Below are 20,622 nucleotides of genomic sequence, written 5' to 3' on the forward strand. Positions count from 1 at the left end.
GAAACTTTTTTTTTTTTTTCTATTTTCTGATTTCTTTTTTTTTTTTTTTCCTTCATTGAGTTTATTGGTACTTTTTAAGAATACAGTACAGTCACATTTATATTTGGGGTCTTGTGCCTTTACATGACAAATCTTGGTTCTCATTTTTTTCACCATACCCCTGTCCTCCCTTCACCCCCACCACCCAAAGTGCTGAAATATTAACTCTGTGTTCAAAAATAAAATGCTAACAGTCAACGTTTTCAAAAGGCAAGCACATTTCAAGTGAAAGGACATCAACCTTCAAAGCAAGGTAGTGTACAGTTTGGTGAATTATTCTTTTACCAAGCACTCCTGTGCCATACATTTTAGTTTTTCAGACTTAGCTTATCATGCTTTTATTTTGCAGTTCATTTCTAAGTCCTTTAAAAAATATAGACTCAGGGAGCCCATATTAACCAGCACAAGTTAATAGGAGTAAAGCTTGAAGAACAATTATCATATTAACTTTCTGATAAATTGTCATTTTCCTTGCTACTTACAAAAATTTAAAAGTTAACCAAGTAGCCGGGCATGGTGGCACATGCCTGTAATCCCAGCTCTTGGGAGGCTGAGGCAGGAGGATCACTGTGAGTTCGAGACCAGCCTGGGCTACATAGTGAGTAGCAAGTCAGTCTCAACTACATAGTGAGACCCTGTCTTAAAAAAAAAAAAAAAAAAAAGTTAACCAAGTAGCTAACTTTGGGCTTTTTAAATGTTATTCTTTTCAAATGTCAATTTTAATATTATTACATTTGAATAATTATACAAAACAGAAAAGAGTGGAATAATGAGAATGAAAATCATACTCTTACCTTGCAGGAACGACCACTGTTAGCACACGGCACGCGATCTTCTTGTAGTCTTTTACCTTCTTTGTGTACATCTCTCTGCCTACAGTGTATTTTATTTTTTTATGGTACTGGGAATCAAACTCAGGACCTTGTGCTTGCCAGGCAGATGTGGCAACACTGAGCTATATCCCCGATCCTGCATACAGTTTAAAAGCTAAATGCAGATCATATGATCCTACAATGTGTCCTGTGTTTTGATTCCCTTGAAATGACTGTAAAATATTTTAACATAGCATAGTGTACCATCCTGTGGGGACATTGTCATTTCTGTAACTATCACCTTGCAGTAGCTGTTTATTCCTCATTGTCACAGTTTTTTTTTGTTTTGTTTTGTTTTTGAGACAGAGTCTCACTATGTAGTTGAGACTGACCTGGAACTCACTATGTAGCCCAGGCTGGTCTCAAACTCAGCGATCCTCCTGGCTCGGCCTCCCTAGTGCTGGGATTACAGGCGCGCACTACCATGCCCGGCTTGTCACAGTTTAATTGTAGCAAATGCAGGCTCTGTGACACCAGTATTATATGTAGCCCGCTGGTCTCAAACTCAGCGATCCTCCTGGCTCGGCCTCCCTAGTGCTGGGATTACAGGCGTGCACTACCATGCCCGGCTTGTCACAGTTTAATTGTAGCAAATGCAGGCTCTGTGACACCAGTATTCACTCTCCACATGCTGCCTGCTGTAGGAATGGCTTTTGGCTGTCATGACCATGGACAGCATCATTGGTAACAAAAGTACCAGATTTTAGCAGTGACTTTCAATGTGCATGCTGTATATATGTGGGTAAAAATAAAAAAAAGGAAAAGATTGTAAGGGAAGGGAACACTGGAAAGATTTAATATATTACTGCCAATATAGTAGTAACATGGTATTGATTACATAGGAATAATAAGTACAGATTAGGAAAATACCTTGCTTGTGTATCACATGAAGGAATTGAGAGGTATGCATCGAGTCTTCCTCTATTCCGTTTGTCAGCTCAGCCGCAGAATACTTACGCTCTGGAAGGCTTCACTGTTGGATCCAAATGTGTTGTGTGGTCAAATCTCAGAAACACATGGTCTAAATGTGAGATTTTGGAAACAGCTGAAGGCAGCACAAAAGTAAGTGATACTGAAATGCTTTACCTCAAAATGTACTTGCAGACTTACAGAATTTTCCTAACTTTTATCAGGCTACAGCGTGCAAGTGGTGGGTGCCCACCCGCTTGTTCCCCCTGGTGATTTGATGCAGTGCAAACCCCACCTTAAATATTCATATAGGAGAATCCTAGCGGGAAATGGCCCTAGGTTCTTACCACCTGTGATCCTCTGACACCCTGCCCCACCCTCTGCACTTCTTACCTCTTATTGGAGCAGTTTATACCTGACGCCTCTACTTCAGTGGAGCCTCTCCTTTCACAGCTGTGTTACTCCAGTAACCTTCTACTTGACATACTTATTCTAGTTTTCCTTCCATGGATTGATTGTCCATGCCACTAGTATGAAGCTGGTCCAATCCATATCTGGCTACATCATTTCTGGCTAAAACTTTGTAGGGCCTTCCAGTTCACTGTGTTTTTCTTGTCTTCGGAAAACCACCTGTATCAGAACCGCTTGGTATGTGTTTTAATAGTAGATTCCTCAGCATTGGCCTGGCCTTCCGCTTTAGGATTTCCAGGGGTGGAGTTCCAGAATGTACCTTCTTATGCCATTAAAACTGGAGAACCACTGGCCTAGAATACAGGCAAGCTCACTAAATGGCAGAAGAGATCCTAGAAGGCTGTGTGGCTTTTACCTCCCTGGTCCTAACTCTTACTTCTTTATATTTTGTACTTTGCATTAGATAGACACACAACTGCTTAGCCTCTCCTATATATAGAACCATTCTGCTTGCTGCTTTGTGTATTTAGTAGCACAGTTCTGTTTACCTGTGTTATATCCCATTCCCAAAATGGTTAACTCCCACTTACCATTAAAGATTCGCTTTAGCCATTCTCTCTTTTAGGAAGAATTCACTGACATCATTATCTAGATTTCCCTTTATCTTCAAACCCTCCCCACTCTTAAAAGGACTTTATACTGGTATCATTTTCCTGCACGTAAACATGTAGGAGCAGGCCTGCTGCTGTGGACATCTGTGCATCCTGCATTTTATCGTGTCTATCTGTTCATAGGTCTTCTTGTCACAAGATTTTGATCACTGGAGGTCTGAACTTCATTCCTCTTTGATCTCCAGGCATAGATACTCAATATATGTTTGTTGAACTGGAGTAGCATTGGGTTTGGAATGTAAGATTGAAGTCTAATACAGTACCAATCGTTCTCTTTGTCTTACTGTCTCCTTTTAAGGACTGCTGTGGTACATAAATCATTTAGTTTTGGGAACTTGCCAGGTTTACTATACTTTCTGTTTCAGGTTCTGAACCTTTCAAATGGCATGGAGGAGGTGGTGAACCCTGAGGATGTCTGGAACGGCATTCCCAAGTCGGAAAGGAGTCCATCAGAGGTGTGGAATTCTGTGAGCATTCATTAGTGAGAACACTGTAACAACTGTTTCCAAAGCCCTTAAGTTAGGAACAATGATGAAAAAATACTGCAGCAATGACAGTTAAAAACAGCCACAACAAAAATCAGCATTTCTGGCCATTGTGTCACATATCACAAACATCTGGGCAAACTAGTTATAAGTGTTTTACTCCTGGTTTTTCACTTTAAGGTTAAAGAATGAAAATTATTTGGTGTTCATGACTCTCATAAAATATAAGGTTGGCACACACAGTCTCGGAAATGTGGCAGAATTAAAAATGAGAAGGCAATAGTCACCTCTGATATGCCTTTGAAAAGACAGACAGGTTGGGCTAGGGATTTAGCTCAGTGGCACTGCACCTGCCTTGACAAGGTCCTGAGTTTGATCCCTGGTATCCAACCAACAAAAAAAGAAAAAGAGAGAAAAAGAAAAGACAAACAGGTCAATCAGCTTGGTTTTCTTCCATAGTTTTCCTTTACATTGAAGTATTTCCTTTAAATATTTTGGACACAATTGAGGTCACAGTCTGTAGTTTATATTCTGTTCTTCACCTTAGACCACGTGGTAGGCATTTTCCTTTGCCACTGGGATGTTTCCAAACATTTCAATTTATCCTGTTTTGGGTTTGTTGAACTTGAAGTTCTTACTTCATCAATCTTTGTCTAGGAATTCCTGGCTTAGGTCACTTTTCTCATTACTGGGACAAAATTCTCAACACTTGAAATTTATTTTATCATCATCATCATCATCATCATCATTACTATTATTACTTTGGTACTGGGGATCAAACTCAGGACCTGGCGCTTGCAAGGCAGGCTCGGTGCTGCTGAGCTAAATCCCCTACCCTCGACACCTGCAATTTAAAGGAGTGATCGGTTTTGGCTCGTGGCTCTAGCCCGCAGCTGTCCGGCTCCAAGAAAGGAAGGTCTGGTGGAAGGGCTGGGCGGAGGAGCTGCTCACATCATTGCGGCCCGGAAGCAGAGAGAGAAGGGATCTCGGGAGGGAGATAAACCCTTCCAGGTCGCTCCCCAGGGACCCACTTCTTCTGACCAAACCCCACCTCCTAAGAGCACCTTCAGCTACAGCACCCCATCGTCCTGTCACCTTTCAAAAGCCCCACCTATGAGTGCATGAGGCTCTGGGAGGACTCATCCAGAGACCATCAAGTTCCAAAAACTCAGGAGTTGCACCCACTGGTTGGTTGTCTTTTCCTAGGGAGATGGCTCAGCTCCTCCTGGTTCTTTGTGTGTGAAGTAAGTTTGGGATTATATCCTGAACATACTGAATCTTGCGTTGTAAGACTTGGGTCCTGTTCACCGCTTGTGGAGGAGGCTGAAGCTTGTGTTTCCACAGGCCACTAACCCCACTCTGCTGCATCCCTAACTCTACCCCCCTCTGGTTGACAGTCCCCGTGTCAGTTTCACGTTCAGGCCATGTGGGGATTGGTCTGGGACTCAGACCATACTTATGGAGTCATCCAGAGTCAAAGGCTTTGGGGGCTTCTTCGATTCTGTTCTGCCTAGTACAACTATCCCAGACATATATGGCTTCCTAGAGGGGAAAACGCTTACAATTTTGAGCTCTTTTCCTTCCTGAAGTTTCTTCCATACTTTCTGGCCCCTGGGTTTCTCTTTCATCCAGCCCCTAAATGCCTCCTTTATCTCTTGCCCCTGGCCAGAGTGTGTACCTCTTTGCCTTACTGATTTCCCTTTATGCGGGCGTGCACTTCTGTGTAACTGAGCCCGTGTCTGGAGCAAAACAGATGAGAGAGAAGAGAAAAACATAGCAGAGGCCCCACCCACCCTGCTTCTGCTGGCCAGAGAGATGGATTTTGCCAGTGGGCAGAACCCGAGCTAAGGCCCTAGAAGACAGGAATGAAGAGGAACAACAAACTCACAACACAATAAGGGCCATTCCCATCGCTTTCTATTTTCTATTTTCTAACTTCCCTAACTTCCGGCTAGTGGCAGGGGATTCTGTCAGTGTTGCTCTCCACCCCGCTGAGCAGTTTTGACTTGGGATCAAAGCCAGAGGACAAAGCGGTAGAGGAGCAAGAGGAAAAGGAAAAACATGGAAGGAAGGAAGGAAAAGGAGGAGGAAAGAGAGGAAGAGGAAGAAGGAGAAGAAAAGAGGAGGAGGAAGGAAGAGAGAGAGAGGAGGGAAGAAGGAGAAAAGAGGAAGCAGGAGGAGAAGAAAACGTACACCTCTTGTGAGCCGTTTTGCAAGTTTTCTCTTTGGCTGTCCAGCTGCCTGCTCCTGTTTGCTTTTGAGAATTCTCAGGTGTCGCTTTCTACGGTCTGTCCAGAACTTCAGGTGTAAGCAGTGGGAGAGAGAGGCTGGCTTCATCTTGGCTGCAACCAGAGTCCACACACAGTATGTGATGGCATTCATGGGCCACCATCCTCTAAACCACCTCCTGTTACAGTTGGAGGTTTAGATCCGGTCCCCTCGATGATGTTCACATTAAAAACCACTGTGTCTTGCTTCACCTCCTCGTGTTAATTCCGCTTTTGTTTACTTGTCAAAAATTACAGCTTGCTGCACCTTTATTGCATCTCGTTTACTAAAACTTTCTTTTACATCCCAGTTACCTCTATCCATTAATTTAAACTCTACAGCCAAATACACACAGACACACACATACACACAGAGGACTTTAGTTGAATATCTTAGATCTGCCAAAGAGAAAATAATAATTTAGGACTAAAGGAGTCACAAACTACACACACACACACACACACACACACACACACACACGCAATCACCTCTGACTTTAAACCAGTTATAAAACAATAAAAACTATGAATAAAGCTTTCAAATATTTGATTTGGTTATTCATGGGATTTAAATGATCCTTTCCTCAAAAATTGAGGGACCTCTTCTCTAAGCATATCCATCTACAGATAAACTAGTTTTTCTTAAAAAGTGAATACTATGAGGTATTAAATTATGCACAACTTTTTTGTGTCTTTGCTTTGTTTTGTCGGTACTGGGGATTGAGCTCTCAGGACTTTGCGCTTGCCTGGTTTCCACTGAGCTAAATCACCGGCCCTATGCACAACTTTTTAATGACATCAAATCCTTATAGTCTGAGTGTCTTTCTGATTATGTTTCTTAGAGTTTTAAAATCTAAAAATGTTTCATTCATTAGATTCCCTGTCACACCAAGCGTGCACAGCACACTGTGACTTACGGGGAGGAAGGTGGGACGAGTCTGTTGCTCCACGGGAAGCCTTAGCTGGATCACGGGGCTCCCCCGGGAAAGGGTGTTTGAGTGGCAGCTCTTGGACAGGGATGAGCCTCCCTCCTCCACCCAAATGCCCAGCTCAGAGGAGAAGTAAATATGGGAAGAACAGAAAATATGCTTGGCAACTCTTCACTGTAAAACCACCCTGTCCAATTTTAACAGGAATACTTTTGTAGCTTATCTTTTATCTGGCTTATCTGTGGTCCCATTTCTGGTTTAAACTACTGTGTACTTGTAATTTTTAAAACGGCAGTAATCTAAAGATTCTTTTTATCAGGCTTCATTCCAGACACTGGGAAAAGATCTTTTCTTCCTGTCACTGGATGACACTGCATCTAAAGGTAACTTGTTTTTTTAAATCACAACTTTCATCAAGTAGGACTGCTAAGCCTTAATGATACCATTACCCTGAATCTCTAAAAAAATGGGTTGTCAGTTTCTTTGGATGATAGTAATATGAGAAAGGAAGGAAGGAAGGAAATTAAAAATTTAGGGTAAAATGTTTAAATGTGCTTACAAGGATAATTAAGAGGATGAGTTCTTGAAATGTCAGAGCAAATTTGTTGGGTGATTGAATTAATCTTGAAAACTAGAGTGTGAGTTTGGTAAATTTGTGTTTTGAAGTACTTTAAAGGATTTTCTCAGTATTAGTTTCTATCCAGGTGACCATCTCTTTGTGTTACTCTTCTGAAATTTCTTGGTGTGTGTTTAGTTGACCGGTAGAGTAAGACTCAAGTTTCTGAGTGCTCTGAGTTACTCAGCTGAGGTTCAGAACCAGCACACTGGCTCTCACAGCTGAACCACATGCAGCACAAAATCAGCTCTCGGCAGCTTTGGTGTTAGGGGAAAAACACACGCCCATCAAAGAGAACAAAGGGCTATTGGTGACAAGTCCTGCTTACCTCACTCTAGCAAAAGCACAACGAATTTGTAATCTTTTGAAGAAATTTTGATAATAGGCACAGTGTAAGAACCGAACTACAAAAGAAGTCATTATTTCTATTTCTTTGCCGTAATTAGAATACCCACGCTTCCCTCTCCCTGTTTTGAGAGCACGCTAGATTGGCTATGGTTGAGTCTCCGTTGATAATTTGTCTTAGTCTTTCTTTCTCAGATGAAGGTTTTTTTCTGTTCTCGTTTCAGAAGAAGGGCCTGGAGTTGACCTCGGTTTTGCTGAGGACCCGTACACCTGGATGAGTGGTGTCTCGCCCAGATCAGGCCTGCCGGAGAAGGCTGCCAGCGCATCACTGCGGGATGCTGCCACCTTTGAAGACTGATGTGTGTTGAAAACAAGAAGCCTGTGGTTGGCTGCAGGGTGTATTTGCAGTATGACTGCTGTTGTTATGCATTTCCTCTACCTTTAATTAGTATTGTTTCTGATCAGCTGGGAGGGTTTACTTTGCTAAACAATTTGGTAACACATGCCTCACATTTCAAAAGAAACCCTATTGCTGTCTTTTCGATATAATGTTTATATTTAAAGAGAAAAATGTAGGTTTGTGACAAGTCTGTTACATGACGTACGGCTTTGTTTGCAGTAACGTTTTCAGAATTTTTATTTGGATTTTGAAGTTTTGCTTCGTCTTTCTAGTTAAACATTTGTTATTATTCTGTTTGCTAATATGACACAAGGTTACAATAAAGTTTATCCTTAAAGGCGCAGTGGCCTCACTTCTCTCTGCCCTGTGGTTCCATCTCACCTCCTCTGTATTTGGGGCTTGGGAAAATTTAGTAGTATTAAATATCGGCCCTAGTGTGTTAGCTGATACTTTCTCGACTCGTAGGTGTAAAGTTCTGTTGTTTTATATTCGATAGGCAAGAAAACTGAAGATTTTTAGAGACGTTCAAAGACTCACCTAAGGTGAGCTAGGGGTGCTCAGAGCAATTGCACTCCCTCCAACATCAAGGCCCTTGTTTTAAAATACAGTCTCGTGTGGCTGTGTGGCGCAGAACACCCGTCTCTTGGGTACCTGCTGCTTCCTAGGTTAGGTTATATAATGTCTTTCAGCCTTGGTCGTCTTCATCTGTGTAATGGCTGTGATAAAACCTTTCTGGCAGCATTTCTCAGATTAGAAATAATTTATGCAAAGTTCCGGGAAAGGGGTAAGCATTTGGCAAACGTTTCTGTCTTTTCCCTGAAAAAGACTGTGCGCACTAAGCTAGGTTTTTTTCTTTTTAAGCTTGAACTCATTGGGTATGTTCATGAGTTATTTTCTCCTTTCGGCATGTGCCTGTGCCACCAGGAAATGATTGTTAAAAATGTGCTCTTCAGAGTCGGGTGTGGGGGCGCACGCCTGTAACCCCGGCACTGGGAGGCTGAGGTAAGAAGATTCCCAGCTCAAGCTCAGCCCGGGCAACTTAGCAATTTGGTGAGATCCTGTCTCAAAAACATTAAACTAATAAAAAGGGCTGGGGATGCAGCTCAATGTGGAAGCCATGGGTTCTACACCCAATATTACAAATGACCAGCCAAGCCAGGTGTGGTGGCGCATGCTTGTAATCCTAGCCCTTGGGAGGCTGAGGCAGGAAGATCACTGTGAGTTTGAGACCAGCCTGGGCCACATAGTGAGGTCCAGGTCAGTCTCAACTACATAGTGAGACCCTGTCTCAAAACAACAACAACAAAAACAAATGACCAGCCAAAGGGGTGTCATTTCAGTAAATGGAAAGGAGACGCATTTGTATGAACAACTGAGGTGATAAATATATTGTTTGTTCCTAGGGTAATGAAACAGTAGACAAGTTTGGCTCAGCTGTGAATTACCAAGAGAAAAAAATGGAAGGGCGTGTGCTGCAGCAGCCAGATTGTAGAAAACTGTCAGTTTCAAACTAAGGGTCAGATTCTGCATTTAGACAACTTTATTCTGAATGGCAACAGGTGAGGAGAAGTCAGATTTCTCAGAATGAGTGAGTTTTCACCTTTAGCCATTAAACTAGGCTTGAAGTGCTAAATCGGGACACACCATTGCTTAGCAACCAGGCAAAGGAGCTAGAGACTGGTCCATCGGCCAGGCTTGCTTGGTAAGCGTGGATGGCCCTGTTGACATGGGCTACATTATACTTAGTTCTGGAAAATTTGTAGGAGCCATATCAAACTTAGATCAGAATTATATATTAACTAGTGAACATCATGGGAAAGGTAAACATTTCCCCTGATTGCCAGATTCATAAGTGTTTCTACATTTAAGGTATTGTTTAACCACCAGCTAACTGTTACACCACTGCTACATATAGAATTTTAAATCTATTAAAATTAGTTGGGAAAATGAAGAAAAGTATAATTCTAAATGTTTCCTTTGTTATCCTTCACAGGCCAGGGTCCCCAGCCTGTAACTCTGATACCAATGGTACCTCTGTTCAGTAAATGTCTATTTTTACTGTGTGTTAGGGAACCTTATGCCATCGAGATACTTTCATTACCATCTGGCCCATTTAATACACATTTCTTAGTACACATTAATATTACAATATCAAAGTCTTGTAAAAGCAGTTTTAAACTGTTATAATAAGAAAGGCTTATTTTAATAAAACGACAACCTAGGTTGGTATTTTTTAATGCACGCTTTCTTTACATGCATCCTCTCTCTTCTGGATGGTTTTTAAATGAAACTTTTTAAGAACTGCCTTTAATCAAGAGTCGCATTCTCTGTTCCTGTCAAGCTCTGCTGCAGAGTAGGAGATAGGGTGACTGTGTCAAATGGGACCTGTGGAATAAGATTCTCATTGTCTCCGTCCATCAGAGAGTTCCACTGGTCAAAGTTTTTATGAAGTCCTGGAAAACACAAACAGAAATAAACTATTAAACGTCTGAGAGCGTTAAACAGTTCAGGGCCTCTAGGTGGCACCACAGAATTAAGAATTACAGGGACCACTCCACTCCTAGGGCTGCTTTAGCAGAGGAAGGTGTCAGGAACGCTCGTGGTCAAGGTCCCCAACATGCACGTCACCCCAGCTCCACAGCGGGACTCCACTTTCACAGGCAGACATGCTTTCTATGATCTGTAATGTGCCCAGCAGTAAAATCAACTCTCCAATTTTTGTTTTCAAATTGATTTACTACTTTGTTTAATTGTAGATCTACTGCGAACAGTTGCTATGAAACTAGCAGGGTTTTAGGGGTGCATAGTTTTGTCCTGAGAACCATCCAGGTCAGATCACACGAAAATTCCTGGTTCTTACCTAAATACTTCTGTAAGAAAGCTAATGAAGCTTTGTTGATGAGGTCCATAGCCACCTTCGAGTCTACGTCTCCTTTCAGTGATAACATATGTCCAATTATTTTGCCAGTGGCAAAAGTGAAGTCGACAAAATTGTAATGGACTGAACCCCTAAAGGAGAAATGACACGTTTACACTGCACATTACTTAATACTATTATTTTTGTAGTTAGCGTGCAGGAAAGGTACTGGTCTGCTTGGCCTTTTCTGAAAATCAGGAAACAAAACTTGTAATCTGATCTCCTTTGATATATTTGGGGGATGAAAGCTGTTATTTAGGAATCTTAGGCTCTATTCCTCTCCCCGCTATAGAACAGTTCAAAGGAGCCTAGCATCTTGATTTTAAGGGTATTTCCTGCTTGTTGGCTGAGAATATTCCAGTGTACGAAGATGTGGTAAGCACAGCGCTGAGCACAGAGAGAGAGGGTCTCTCCAAAGCGGTCATGTTTGGCGTCAGGAGAGTTCTGTGCTCTTTGGGTTTATGGCTTCCCGTTCCCACCAGACTTCCCAGTTCTCAAGGCTAGAACATCTGGCCACCCCTCCCAGCAGCTCTTCCTCCTCGCCTTCCTTTAGTCCTTTGAACCCTTTTTCCCAGAAGGTAAACACAATAGATAATTTGACCTCAGAGTTCCCAGAGTCGCCTGATGATGGAATACTCTGTCCTCCCATCCTGACATGTGCAGGTATTTAGTGAGAGTAGTGTATATCCTAATGCAAATTTAAATCAGCAGTACAGCACTGCATACATTAACATAATTAAAACCAATTTCATTTTAAAATGAGGATGTGTAAACATATGTAGAAACTGATCAATATTCTCCTCACTGAAAGTCTCAACGAACAAACTGAGCAATTCTACGATGACTACCGAACGCTATCTGCTGATGTTTATCCCCAGTTTCAAGTCTCTGTTTCAGATGATAAGTCACTGAGACTTACCTGATTGCGATCATTTTTCTTTCTTTGTGAGGTTGGAAGAATTTTTTCAGTTTCACAATGTCACCGGCACTTTGAAACCGTTCAGAGTTGATAAAAAAGAGGGGCTGAGGGATTTTGGAATAGACCTCCTCCCCCACTGGAAACATCCATGGATCCAGAGCAATGCCGCACCTGCAGATAGGAGTTGGCAGGTTATGCCCAAGACCCCCACCGTGGCGGCTTGGGGTAGCTGGCTGAGTTTGGGAGGTATCAGACTGCAGTGTGACAAGGGGTCTGATTAATAAGGTAGCAGAGTACAAGATCCCAGTAATGAATGTAGCTGTACTGTCTACCTAGAATGTACCAATAAATTAAATTTTTAAAAAATAAGGTAGCAGATCTGGAATTATGCAATCATCTTCTCCAGGTCTTGTTTAGGCATTGCAAACTATAAAGAGATATTGATTGATTGATTTGTTGATTTATTGATTGGTACGGGGGATTGAACTCAGGACCTGGCTAAATCCCTGGCCTCAACTGTGTTTATTATTCATTTTTGTTCTATTGTTTTCAAAATAAGTATTCATTTCTTTTAAAACTGTGGGGTGTCTGGAAAAGTACACTAAGCGCATGGTAACCTGTGTATCAGAGCTTTAGGAGCTTCACAGTGTGTTTTTATACCTGTTCCACACTAACGGTGGGGCCCATTGCTTTGGTTTTTTGTTTTGTTTTTTTCCTTAGGTGGCAGCACCCACCCATGCTTTGTATTTTAAAGGTAATTTATCTGAAAAAAATATTGGGCGGGGAGTGAAGAAAAACACACAAAGCATACCATTTGGAAATGTAACTTTCTTAAGTACGTTTTTGCTGCTTCTTGAACTTTTGAACAAGCTGCCTGATGTGTTAAAAGGTAAGAGAACTGCTTTATGTTGCAATGGATTTTTAAGGAATTCAAGGTGAAGTTTCATAAACAGTCATGCTTACTTCCTATATGGTGGGTTCTGTGCCATCTCATCAGCCTGAGATGAAGGAGTCAGGGACAAAACGTTCCTGCCAGCTCACAGGACTCCTGCCCAGATAGCTGTATAATTTTAGATCCAGCTCCACCTTAGAGATAGAGTATGGAATGAGGTGGGGTTAATATTTGGGAATTCTGGATAGTGGCAGCATTGTTACCACATTATGCCACAGAAAAGATATGTATAAAGATAAATTTCTAAGTGAAAATGTTAAGTCTTGAAGGTGATAATGAAGAACGATGGAGGAAAATATATAAGGGTCCAGGGAGTTTTTTAAGAGCAGACATGAATCGTTTCCTCCTAGGGCAAAGAATAAACTTTCATACCCTAAAGGATCCCTTCTCCACTAAGAATTTGATTTTTTAAAAAATTAAATCCCACACTTGTTGGGATTTAAATCCCATTCTCCTTCTTCTATAACTTACTGTTTTCTTGTTTTCTCCACCTTATTCTCTTACCTGAATCGCTGGTCTTCACTTAGCACCTGGATAGCTGTTGATCCACCAAAAGAATGCCCAATGATTGCTATTTTATTCCTAGCAAGAGAGCCCTATATGAAAAAGCATAATGAAAATTGGTAACTATCTCAAACGGTGTTAAAAAATACTCTGTCAATCATACAGTTATTATGCATTTCACAGGCCTGGGTAAGTACCTTGCTGTCTTAGAAAATGGACGGTGTTTCTGAACTCTTGGGCCCAGCAATTATCTCACCTCTCCCACTCTGCCAGGCCTTGATTGTTCCTGCAGCACTGAGGGGAGGGAGTGATACGGAAGCCTCATGCAGGGCAGCACAGAGCAGCCACGGCCCAGGGGAGGGATAGCCGGCCAGGCCAGGATGGGCAGCTTCTTGGAAGAGGTGCTACTGGACTCGGGTCTTAAAGGTTGGTTAGCAGTTAGTGGGCCTGAGATTTAGCTCAGTGGTTCCACTGCCTCTCTGGCAAATGCAAGGTCCCAGGTTCGAGTCCCAGTATCAAAAAAAAAAGGTCAAGCCGGGATTTAGCTCAGTGGTGCTGATGTCTGCTTCGCAAGTGCAAGGGCCCAAGTTCAATCCCCAGTACCCCCCCGAAAAAAAAAAAACAAACAAAACCAAAAACTGTGTTTAAGTTTCAAGCAGTTAGTCAGGGGAAGGTATGTCAGGCCCGGAGGACATGGTACCAGACGGATAGGGGAGAGTGGCTGGCTGGGGACAGCCCACTCTTCCTTGTCCACTGAGGGCAGACTCCATCATCTCATCTGCCATCCAAGTAACTCCTCTTTCTCTCCCTCAGCTCCCTGTTCCCTGCCTTCTCTGCAAATTTTACCTTAAACATTGGCCAATTTTTCAAGGTGAAGCTTAAGAACATGTAGGAGCTGTCCAAGAAGGAATGATATTCTCCTTAGAGGCATTTAGGTAACCATAAGGAAACTGCCAGTTTTTAGTTTCAAACTATTAACACTTTCATTTGCAGTTCAACCCCACACATTCTTATGCTGTCAACTTAACCTGTACTGGATGTGTGTGTGTGTGTGTGTGTGTGTGTGTGTGTGTGTGTGTGTGTGTGTGTTGCAGCCCTGTATCATGCCATACCTTGCAATACAGCAGAAAGCCAGACAACAAAAAATAATAATGAACCACGGGTCAAAGGAAAAATGGCTTCTTAAAGCTCACTTTCAGTTGCTGCAAGTCAATCTGCAAATCCAACACGTTCTTCACCGGCTTTCCCTCGTCAATGTCGAGAAGCAAACTGAGAGCCTGGGAACACTCCTTTCCTCGGTGCCGAACCTGACAGGATTATCACCAGGAAGAAGTGACAAGAGTCCAAGGCTGTAACACTTATTCTAAGGTTCAGAGTTAGCATGTGGGAAAAACAGTCTGTTGTATCCTGGAAATGTCTTCTTGAAAAGTGATCAGAAGCCGCTTTACACTTAGGTATAGCTCAGTCCAAACCCTAACTCTGTTGCTTTCCTACCATGCGACTTTAGATGTCTTACACAGACTCTTTGGGCTTCCACTTCTTGTCCACTAACACCTACTGCAATGACATGTGGGTGAGCTCAAACACCACCCCATTTATTAGGTGCCAGGATAAAGAAGCAGCCGGTATGCTCTGTTTCCTGTGATTACACCATAGTCCTGCAAGGCCGGTACTGTTATCACTCACTATTCTGTAACAGTAAAACACTGAAGCACAGGGAGGTCAACTTCTCCAAGGTCACTGCACTGCCAAGGGACAGAGCCCAGAGTCAGACAGACAGTCAGGTTCGGAGGCCACACTCTTGGTGCCACTGTACGCTGCCTGGCTGACAGGAAGTCTTTCTCACAGTGCCTCTGGGGGTGGGGGAATCTATGGTCTGTCATTCTGAGAGTCTAAAGTTACATATGTTAATACAAGAGGATTCTGAATATTCACTTTCATGTCCCAGGACTCTCGTGTTTGCCTTTGCTCTTACCATGAACCAGAATTTCACTAAGGGGTCTTTATTCCTCGACGCCCTTCTGCCAGATCTTTGGGAGATGGTGGTCAGAGACCTGGGAGCATCACTTGCCCTGTGTCAGCTTAGATGCACAGAGCAAGCTTTCTCTCTACGCCCAGGCCACCAGCCCCGCCTGCCCTGCCCTGCGGTCGCGTACCTGCTCTTTTCGCAGCGTCTCTGACTCTGCTTTTGCAGATCTGAAGTAGAGCCAAGACTTGTTGCTCGATTCTGCCGCAGACTGGTCCTGGAAGTAGTAAGTAGCAGAGGCAGATTCGTCTCTGTAATAGAAACGGCCTCGGTTACTCACACGCAGCCTTCCGCTCTCCTCCTCCTCGTGTGACCCGCCTTCCTCGGCTCCAGGCTGGACTCGGTGTCCCCTGATCTTTCCACTTCCCTTTCCTCTCCAACTCTACATCTCATTTTAAGTTATAGAGGACCCCAAAGGACCTCTAGGAAAACAGCTTATTATCTGTTGTGGGAAAAAAAATTCAGTCTTCATGATTCTGGGAGGCACCCGCAGCCACATTAGAAACTCATTTCTGGAATCACATCCCAGTGTGCTGTTTGTTTCCTAGTCGTCTGGCTTCAGGCAAATTACCCTTTCTCTCTTTCATTTACCTCTCCCTTAAATAACGGCAATAACAACAATCTTGGGATTGTAGCCAAGACTAAATGAGATGGTGTATGAAATGCACCCAGCTGAATCCATGGCATAGAACAAACACTCTCAAAATAATTGTTCCTGAGTCTTGACAATCTGCACCAGTCTCCTTTTGTTCTCACCACAGTTGGAAATTCCATCAATGTTTTTATAAATCTGTGCATCAGCTAGAAGCATAATTATGGGCATCCACGTTCCCTGTGTTTGACTAAAGAATCCAGCTCTGTTAGGTAACGTACCTGTGTTCTACAGCAGCGACTATGAACCCATTAGACGCCAAGTCCATGCCAATAGCAGAATAAATTGTCCTTCAAAGCAAAAAGAAGGAGGCATCAAAATTACCTGGTGTGATGACAAGTATGGGTCCTCAAAGAAGGCTGAAGGTGGAGGTCATTTTGCCCATGCCAATGCTCTAGGGTAGAGGGGAGTTCTGAGTCTCAAAGGAACCCGACTTCACCCCTTGGGGGACATTTGATGATGTCTGGTGGAGATTTCAGAACCACCTCTGGGGGAGGGTGCTGTGGGTCTCTAGTGAATAGAGGGTACTGCTGAACCCTCCAATGCATGGGGCAGGCCTCTAAGACCGGAAAGGAGCTGGCCTTGTTTCAGGGAATTTTCAAGTTTTCCTGAAAATAAAACCTAACTGGAAAATAATAAGCATTGAAAAGCAGAGATCAAAAATGCCAGCTCCAATCAGCAGGTCCTTGCCTAAGCTGCCATCACTATTCTCACATTCTGTGGCTACTCTATAAGGCAGGTAATGGACCAATGCTACAGAAGTTACAAAAGCCTGGCATGGTGATCACAAGCACTACCTTTGAGAGTTTGGGGTTTTCATATTTTGACTGCCAACTGCCAGTCGTGCCTTTGGATAATTACTGGACTTTTGTTCTCACCTATAGAATGGTATTAAGGGTTTAACAAGATAGCGTGTGTGGGAAGCTAGGGAGTCAGAGACCAGGATGGGCACTTAGGTTTTCTCTGTAAAAAGGCGATGCTAGGGTATTGTCCCCATAGGTAAGGATCACACGAGTGGATGAATCTCCAGTGCCTGTGACCCGTTAGTTAGTTTTCCTTGATCTGATAAAATTCCTGGGAATGACTCAGAGGAGGAAAGACCATTTTGATTCACAGTTTTGGAGGACGTCAGTGGAAATGAAGACCCTACTGGGAGTTGGGCTGGAGACCACTTGTGTTACAATTTAGCAAAGACTCTACGTTTTGTCCATGTCCTGAGACTTTGAGTGAAGCTGAATATAAAGGTCAGGAACTAGTTTATCTGATGGAGGAAATTTCACTGAAGCATAACATTCAGGGGGTAGTGTGGGTTTAAGCCAGATTTCTGGTGACAATCGTGAGCAAAACGTGGAGTGGAAAGATCTTTAAGTAATCCCTCCTCCTGGTGCCACCATTCTTCCCTAGGGGCAGAAGGTTAGGGTTTGCATCTCAAACCTTCCCCACCAGGCTCATGTGTCCGAAGCACGGTCCCCAGTGCAGCAGTGTTAGAGGTGGGTTTTGCAAGGTCACAGGATCATGAGGGCACTAACTTCTCAGTATCCGCTGCTGGATTCATAATTTAATGGCATTACTGAGGTGATGGTAAGTGGCACACAAGGCCTGGTTGAAGAAAATAGTCATGGTGTTGGAGCTCGGGGACCGAATCCTGCCCCCACCCCATCCTCTTAGCTCTTTTCCTATCTTTCTGCTTCCTGGCTGCCATGAGGTGATTACCTTCCTCGGTCACCCCCTTCTGCCGTACCTGAGGCCTAAACGCAAGGGAGCCTGCAAGGGAGCCATGGATGGGACCCTCTGAAGCCATCGGCCAAAATAAAGCTTTCCTCCTTTGAGTTGTTTATCTCAGGAAATGCCACAGAGGGGCTACCACACCCCCTGGCTGAAACAGGATGCATACTTAGTACACGCTGGCTGCTGCAGAACTGATCAACCTGCCTGAATGGAGTAGTTCAGAACCAGGCACACTTATCCCTCCCATGCTTTCCCTTTGCACAGCCTCATTCTCCCATTGTACACGCAGAGAATAAAAGGGGGCATATAAGAACCGTGTCACCCACTGCTGGAAACACAGGACCACGCTGAGGGAAGCAATCAGCTAGAAAATTAGCGAGCATTTCTCTCAAAGATCAGAGACACAGTGCTTCCGGCCGCCATAGGCCGAGCCATCTCTGTCCCAGCTACCCAGCTCTGCTGTTATAGCACAAAAGTGCCATAGACAATGTGAAATAAAGTGTGCTCCATGGTGTGCTCCAATAAAGCATTACAGAAATGGGCATCAGGCACAATGTGGCTTTGGGATCCAACGTGCCACCTGCTCAACTGGAACTGACCAGACTACAGTTAAAGAGCTGAGTATAATTCCTTACTGCAGCTACTACCCAACTTCTTCCCAGCTAATGGCCCTAAGATGCTCAGCTGAGAGCTGAGTGAGTGTGGCTTGTCCTGGAAATGTGCCCCTTGGGTGTCATGCTGCAGAGGCAAAGGTGACCCCAAGCCAGCTCCTGACCCTCTGTGTCTGTCCCCACCATCAAATGGAGGCTACTCTGCGGCAAGCTTGCAGCAACATGGCCCGGCTTGGGAACCAACACTGCTTCACTCCTATAAGATGGGGACTCTTTTGCATACCAAGTTTGGGCCAAGCACTCTTCCTGTTGTCCTGGAAGACCTTTTTCAGAACTGTGCTGCACAGACTTTTGGTACCAAACCCTTCTCCCTTCCCCCTCTCCTGTCCAGGTGTCCAACCTGCACCATACCTGAAGGCTCTCCCCATTCCTACCTATCTGCACCTTCTTCCCTGCCCCTCATTTCTCTCAGTAAATATCTTTGGGTCTCATCCAGTCATGGTGTCTGTTTCTTGGAAGACTCCAACTAGCACAGAGGATAATTTGAAGGGTGTAAATAATTATGATGCAGAAGGACAATCAGCAAAAATGTAACCTCCTCTCTTCTTGGCTGTGAGTTTATCCCCACATCCTGGGACTGAGCAATTGACTGTGCCCAGGTCTTCTAGAACTCACCTTCCCCAGGTGATGGCCAGCCTGACATTCTAATACCCGTTATTCCCTTATTTGGAGAAAAAAAAATGTATTCAGTGACTGATAGAGAGTAAAACCACTCGACCTCTCAAACATTACCTGAATGCTCCAAGACCATGAGAAAAAATAATTAATGGGTATTTTTCACCAGTTCTCAGAGGAGAATTCCACTTTGCAGGGACAGTCTTTGAGCCTACACACAGCAAGGGAGATTAGTCAGCATTTTCTGTGGCTTGGATGTTGACAGTTCATTTAAAACATAAAGCCCTGAAGCATTTAGGCCTAAGGTTTTCACAGATTAATAGTAAATGCATTTAAACGTCAGCTGCTGGACAGTCACCAACCAAAGAGCTGAACCATGGCCCTTCCTCACACCACATGCATTAATCACAGTTCTTAGTGTCAGCTCCCAAAGGAGGGTGAGAGAGTTTCCTTCTTACAGGTGTACTCAGCAAGACAACAGACAACATTCTCAAACCAAATCACTTCTTTGGTCACATAGTCAGGGGCTCAAAAATGGAAAATCTCATCCCCTCTTCCTTTACTTTTCATGTAATGCTCATTTTTATTATTAAGTATTTGTGCTTTATTTTCTCACCTACACAACAAGGCCATGAAGACGGAATGTGATGACTGGTACAGCAGTGATTTGGACATTATTCAGCTGCCGAGACGTGTAGCTAGGGTACTGTCAGTATTTCTGCTTTAAAGTAGTTTTGTAAAGAAAACTCTAAAGGGAAGTTGAAATGAATTCCAAAAGTCACAGGTAATTTTGAGGGAGAACTTTAAAGACAGAGCTAACATCTGCCCAATGGTATTGCTGGTTACATAGATGAGGAAAGGGAAGTCTGTGTTAATGACAGGAAGAAAAATTCATGATGGATATACTGAGATAGTCCCCTGGAGTAGGCGACAGGAAGAGCTCAGTCTCCATGTTTGTGAGAAATGAACTTTGACTCTTCTGTTTTGGTCTGGAGCATGACAGTGGCTTCTACTTTCGATCTCTTTTTACCTGACACAGAGCATACAGGTTAGTGGTGACAACAGCCAACCTGATTCTCTAGCCAGCTCATTGCTCCTTCCATGGTTCCTAAGAAGGGAAACAAAACAGCCACCATGGAAGGGCATGAGCTGACATCTCACCCACTCCCAGTGAATTTGGGATGGACAGACTGAAAAATCTGGATGCTCTCAAAGCTGTTTGGGCTCTTGAGAAATGATGACTGTGTCATCTTAGGGGAAATTTAGACTGGAGAAAATCTGCTTTGTTCTTAACTCTCAGAAATTCTTGTTTCTCTATTCTAGACCCTGCAGAATCTCATCACCAAGAGACCAACAGAAATCTTACCATATAATAAGTTGAAAACTTTGCCCACGAAACTGGGTGATCCAAGGACTCTACTAAGACCCTCAAAATATTCTTTATTTGGTATCCAAAAGGTATCAGGGCCATCTTTATCTTGCGACGGATAATACAAACGTAAGAAAATGCTCTGTTGACAAAAGAAATGAATGTGTTTTTAGTTCAGTTCCTTCTCAAACAAATTCCAACAGATGTCTTTCATATTTCGTTCGTGGGGTCTAAAAACCTCTGTCATTCATAAAGAGGTTCAGAGACTTTTTAAGTTGCTGTGATGATTGAATATAGTCATGAAGGAGAAAAGAAATAGTCTTTG

General features: G+C 43.3%; 2 protein-coding genes across 9 annotated transcripts in view; one reads left to right on the top strand and one right to left on the bottom strand.

Moving 5' to 3' along the window:
• Positions 1-8,295, top strand: part of Tdrd6 (tudor domain containing 6) — a gene marked incomplete at its 5' end in the record, with an annotated part of 14,111 nt that extends 5,816 nt beyond the window's left edge. The window contains 4 exon segments of the mRNA XM_033766328.1: positions 1,849-1,973; positions 3,268-3,357; positions 6,903-6,966; positions 7,769-8,295. Coding sequence (XP_033622219.1) covers positions 1,849-1,973; positions 3,268-3,357; positions 6,903-6,966; positions 7,769-7,902 — 413 coding nt within the window.
• Positions 8,296-9,392: 1,097 nt separating this feature from the next.
• The window catches only part of Pla2g7 (phospholipase A2 group VII), a 34,669-nt gene continuing 23,439 nt past the window's right edge, over positions 9,393-20,622 (bottom strand). For all 8 annotated transcript variants that reach the window (XM_010617768.3, XM_010617771.3, XM_033766469.1 and 5 more), the window contains 9 exons: positions 20,295-20,439; positions 19,046-19,139; positions 16,136-16,204; positions 15,393-15,513; positions 14,430-14,543; positions 13,237-13,328; positions 11,781-11,951; positions 10,805-10,953; positions 9,393-10,397 (listed from right to left, as the gene is read on the bottom strand). In XM_010617768.3, the coding sequence (XP_010616070.1) occupies positions 10,252-10,397; positions 10,805-10,953; positions 11,781-11,951; positions 13,237-13,328; positions 14,430-14,543; positions 15,393-15,513; positions 16,136-16,204; positions 19,046-19,139; positions 20,295-20,439 (1,101 nt within the window). In that variant the 3' untranslated portion in view covers positions 9,393-10,251. The remainder of the gene's footprint in view (positions 10,398-10,804; positions 10,954-11,780; positions 11,952-13,236; positions 13,329-14,429; positions 14,544-15,392; positions 15,514-16,135; positions 16,205-19,045; positions 19,140-20,294; positions 20,440-20,622) is intronic.

This window comes from Fukomys damarensis, unplaced genomic scaffold (genome assembly GCF_012274545.1).
Source record: "Fukomys damarensis isolate Sample0158 unplaced genomic scaffold, DMR_v1.0_HiC HiC_scaffold_20, whole genome shotgun sequence".
In the NCBI taxonomy this organism is placed as follows: Eukaryota; Metazoa; Chordata; class Mammalia; order Rodentia; family Bathyergidae; genus Fukomys; species Fukomys damarensis.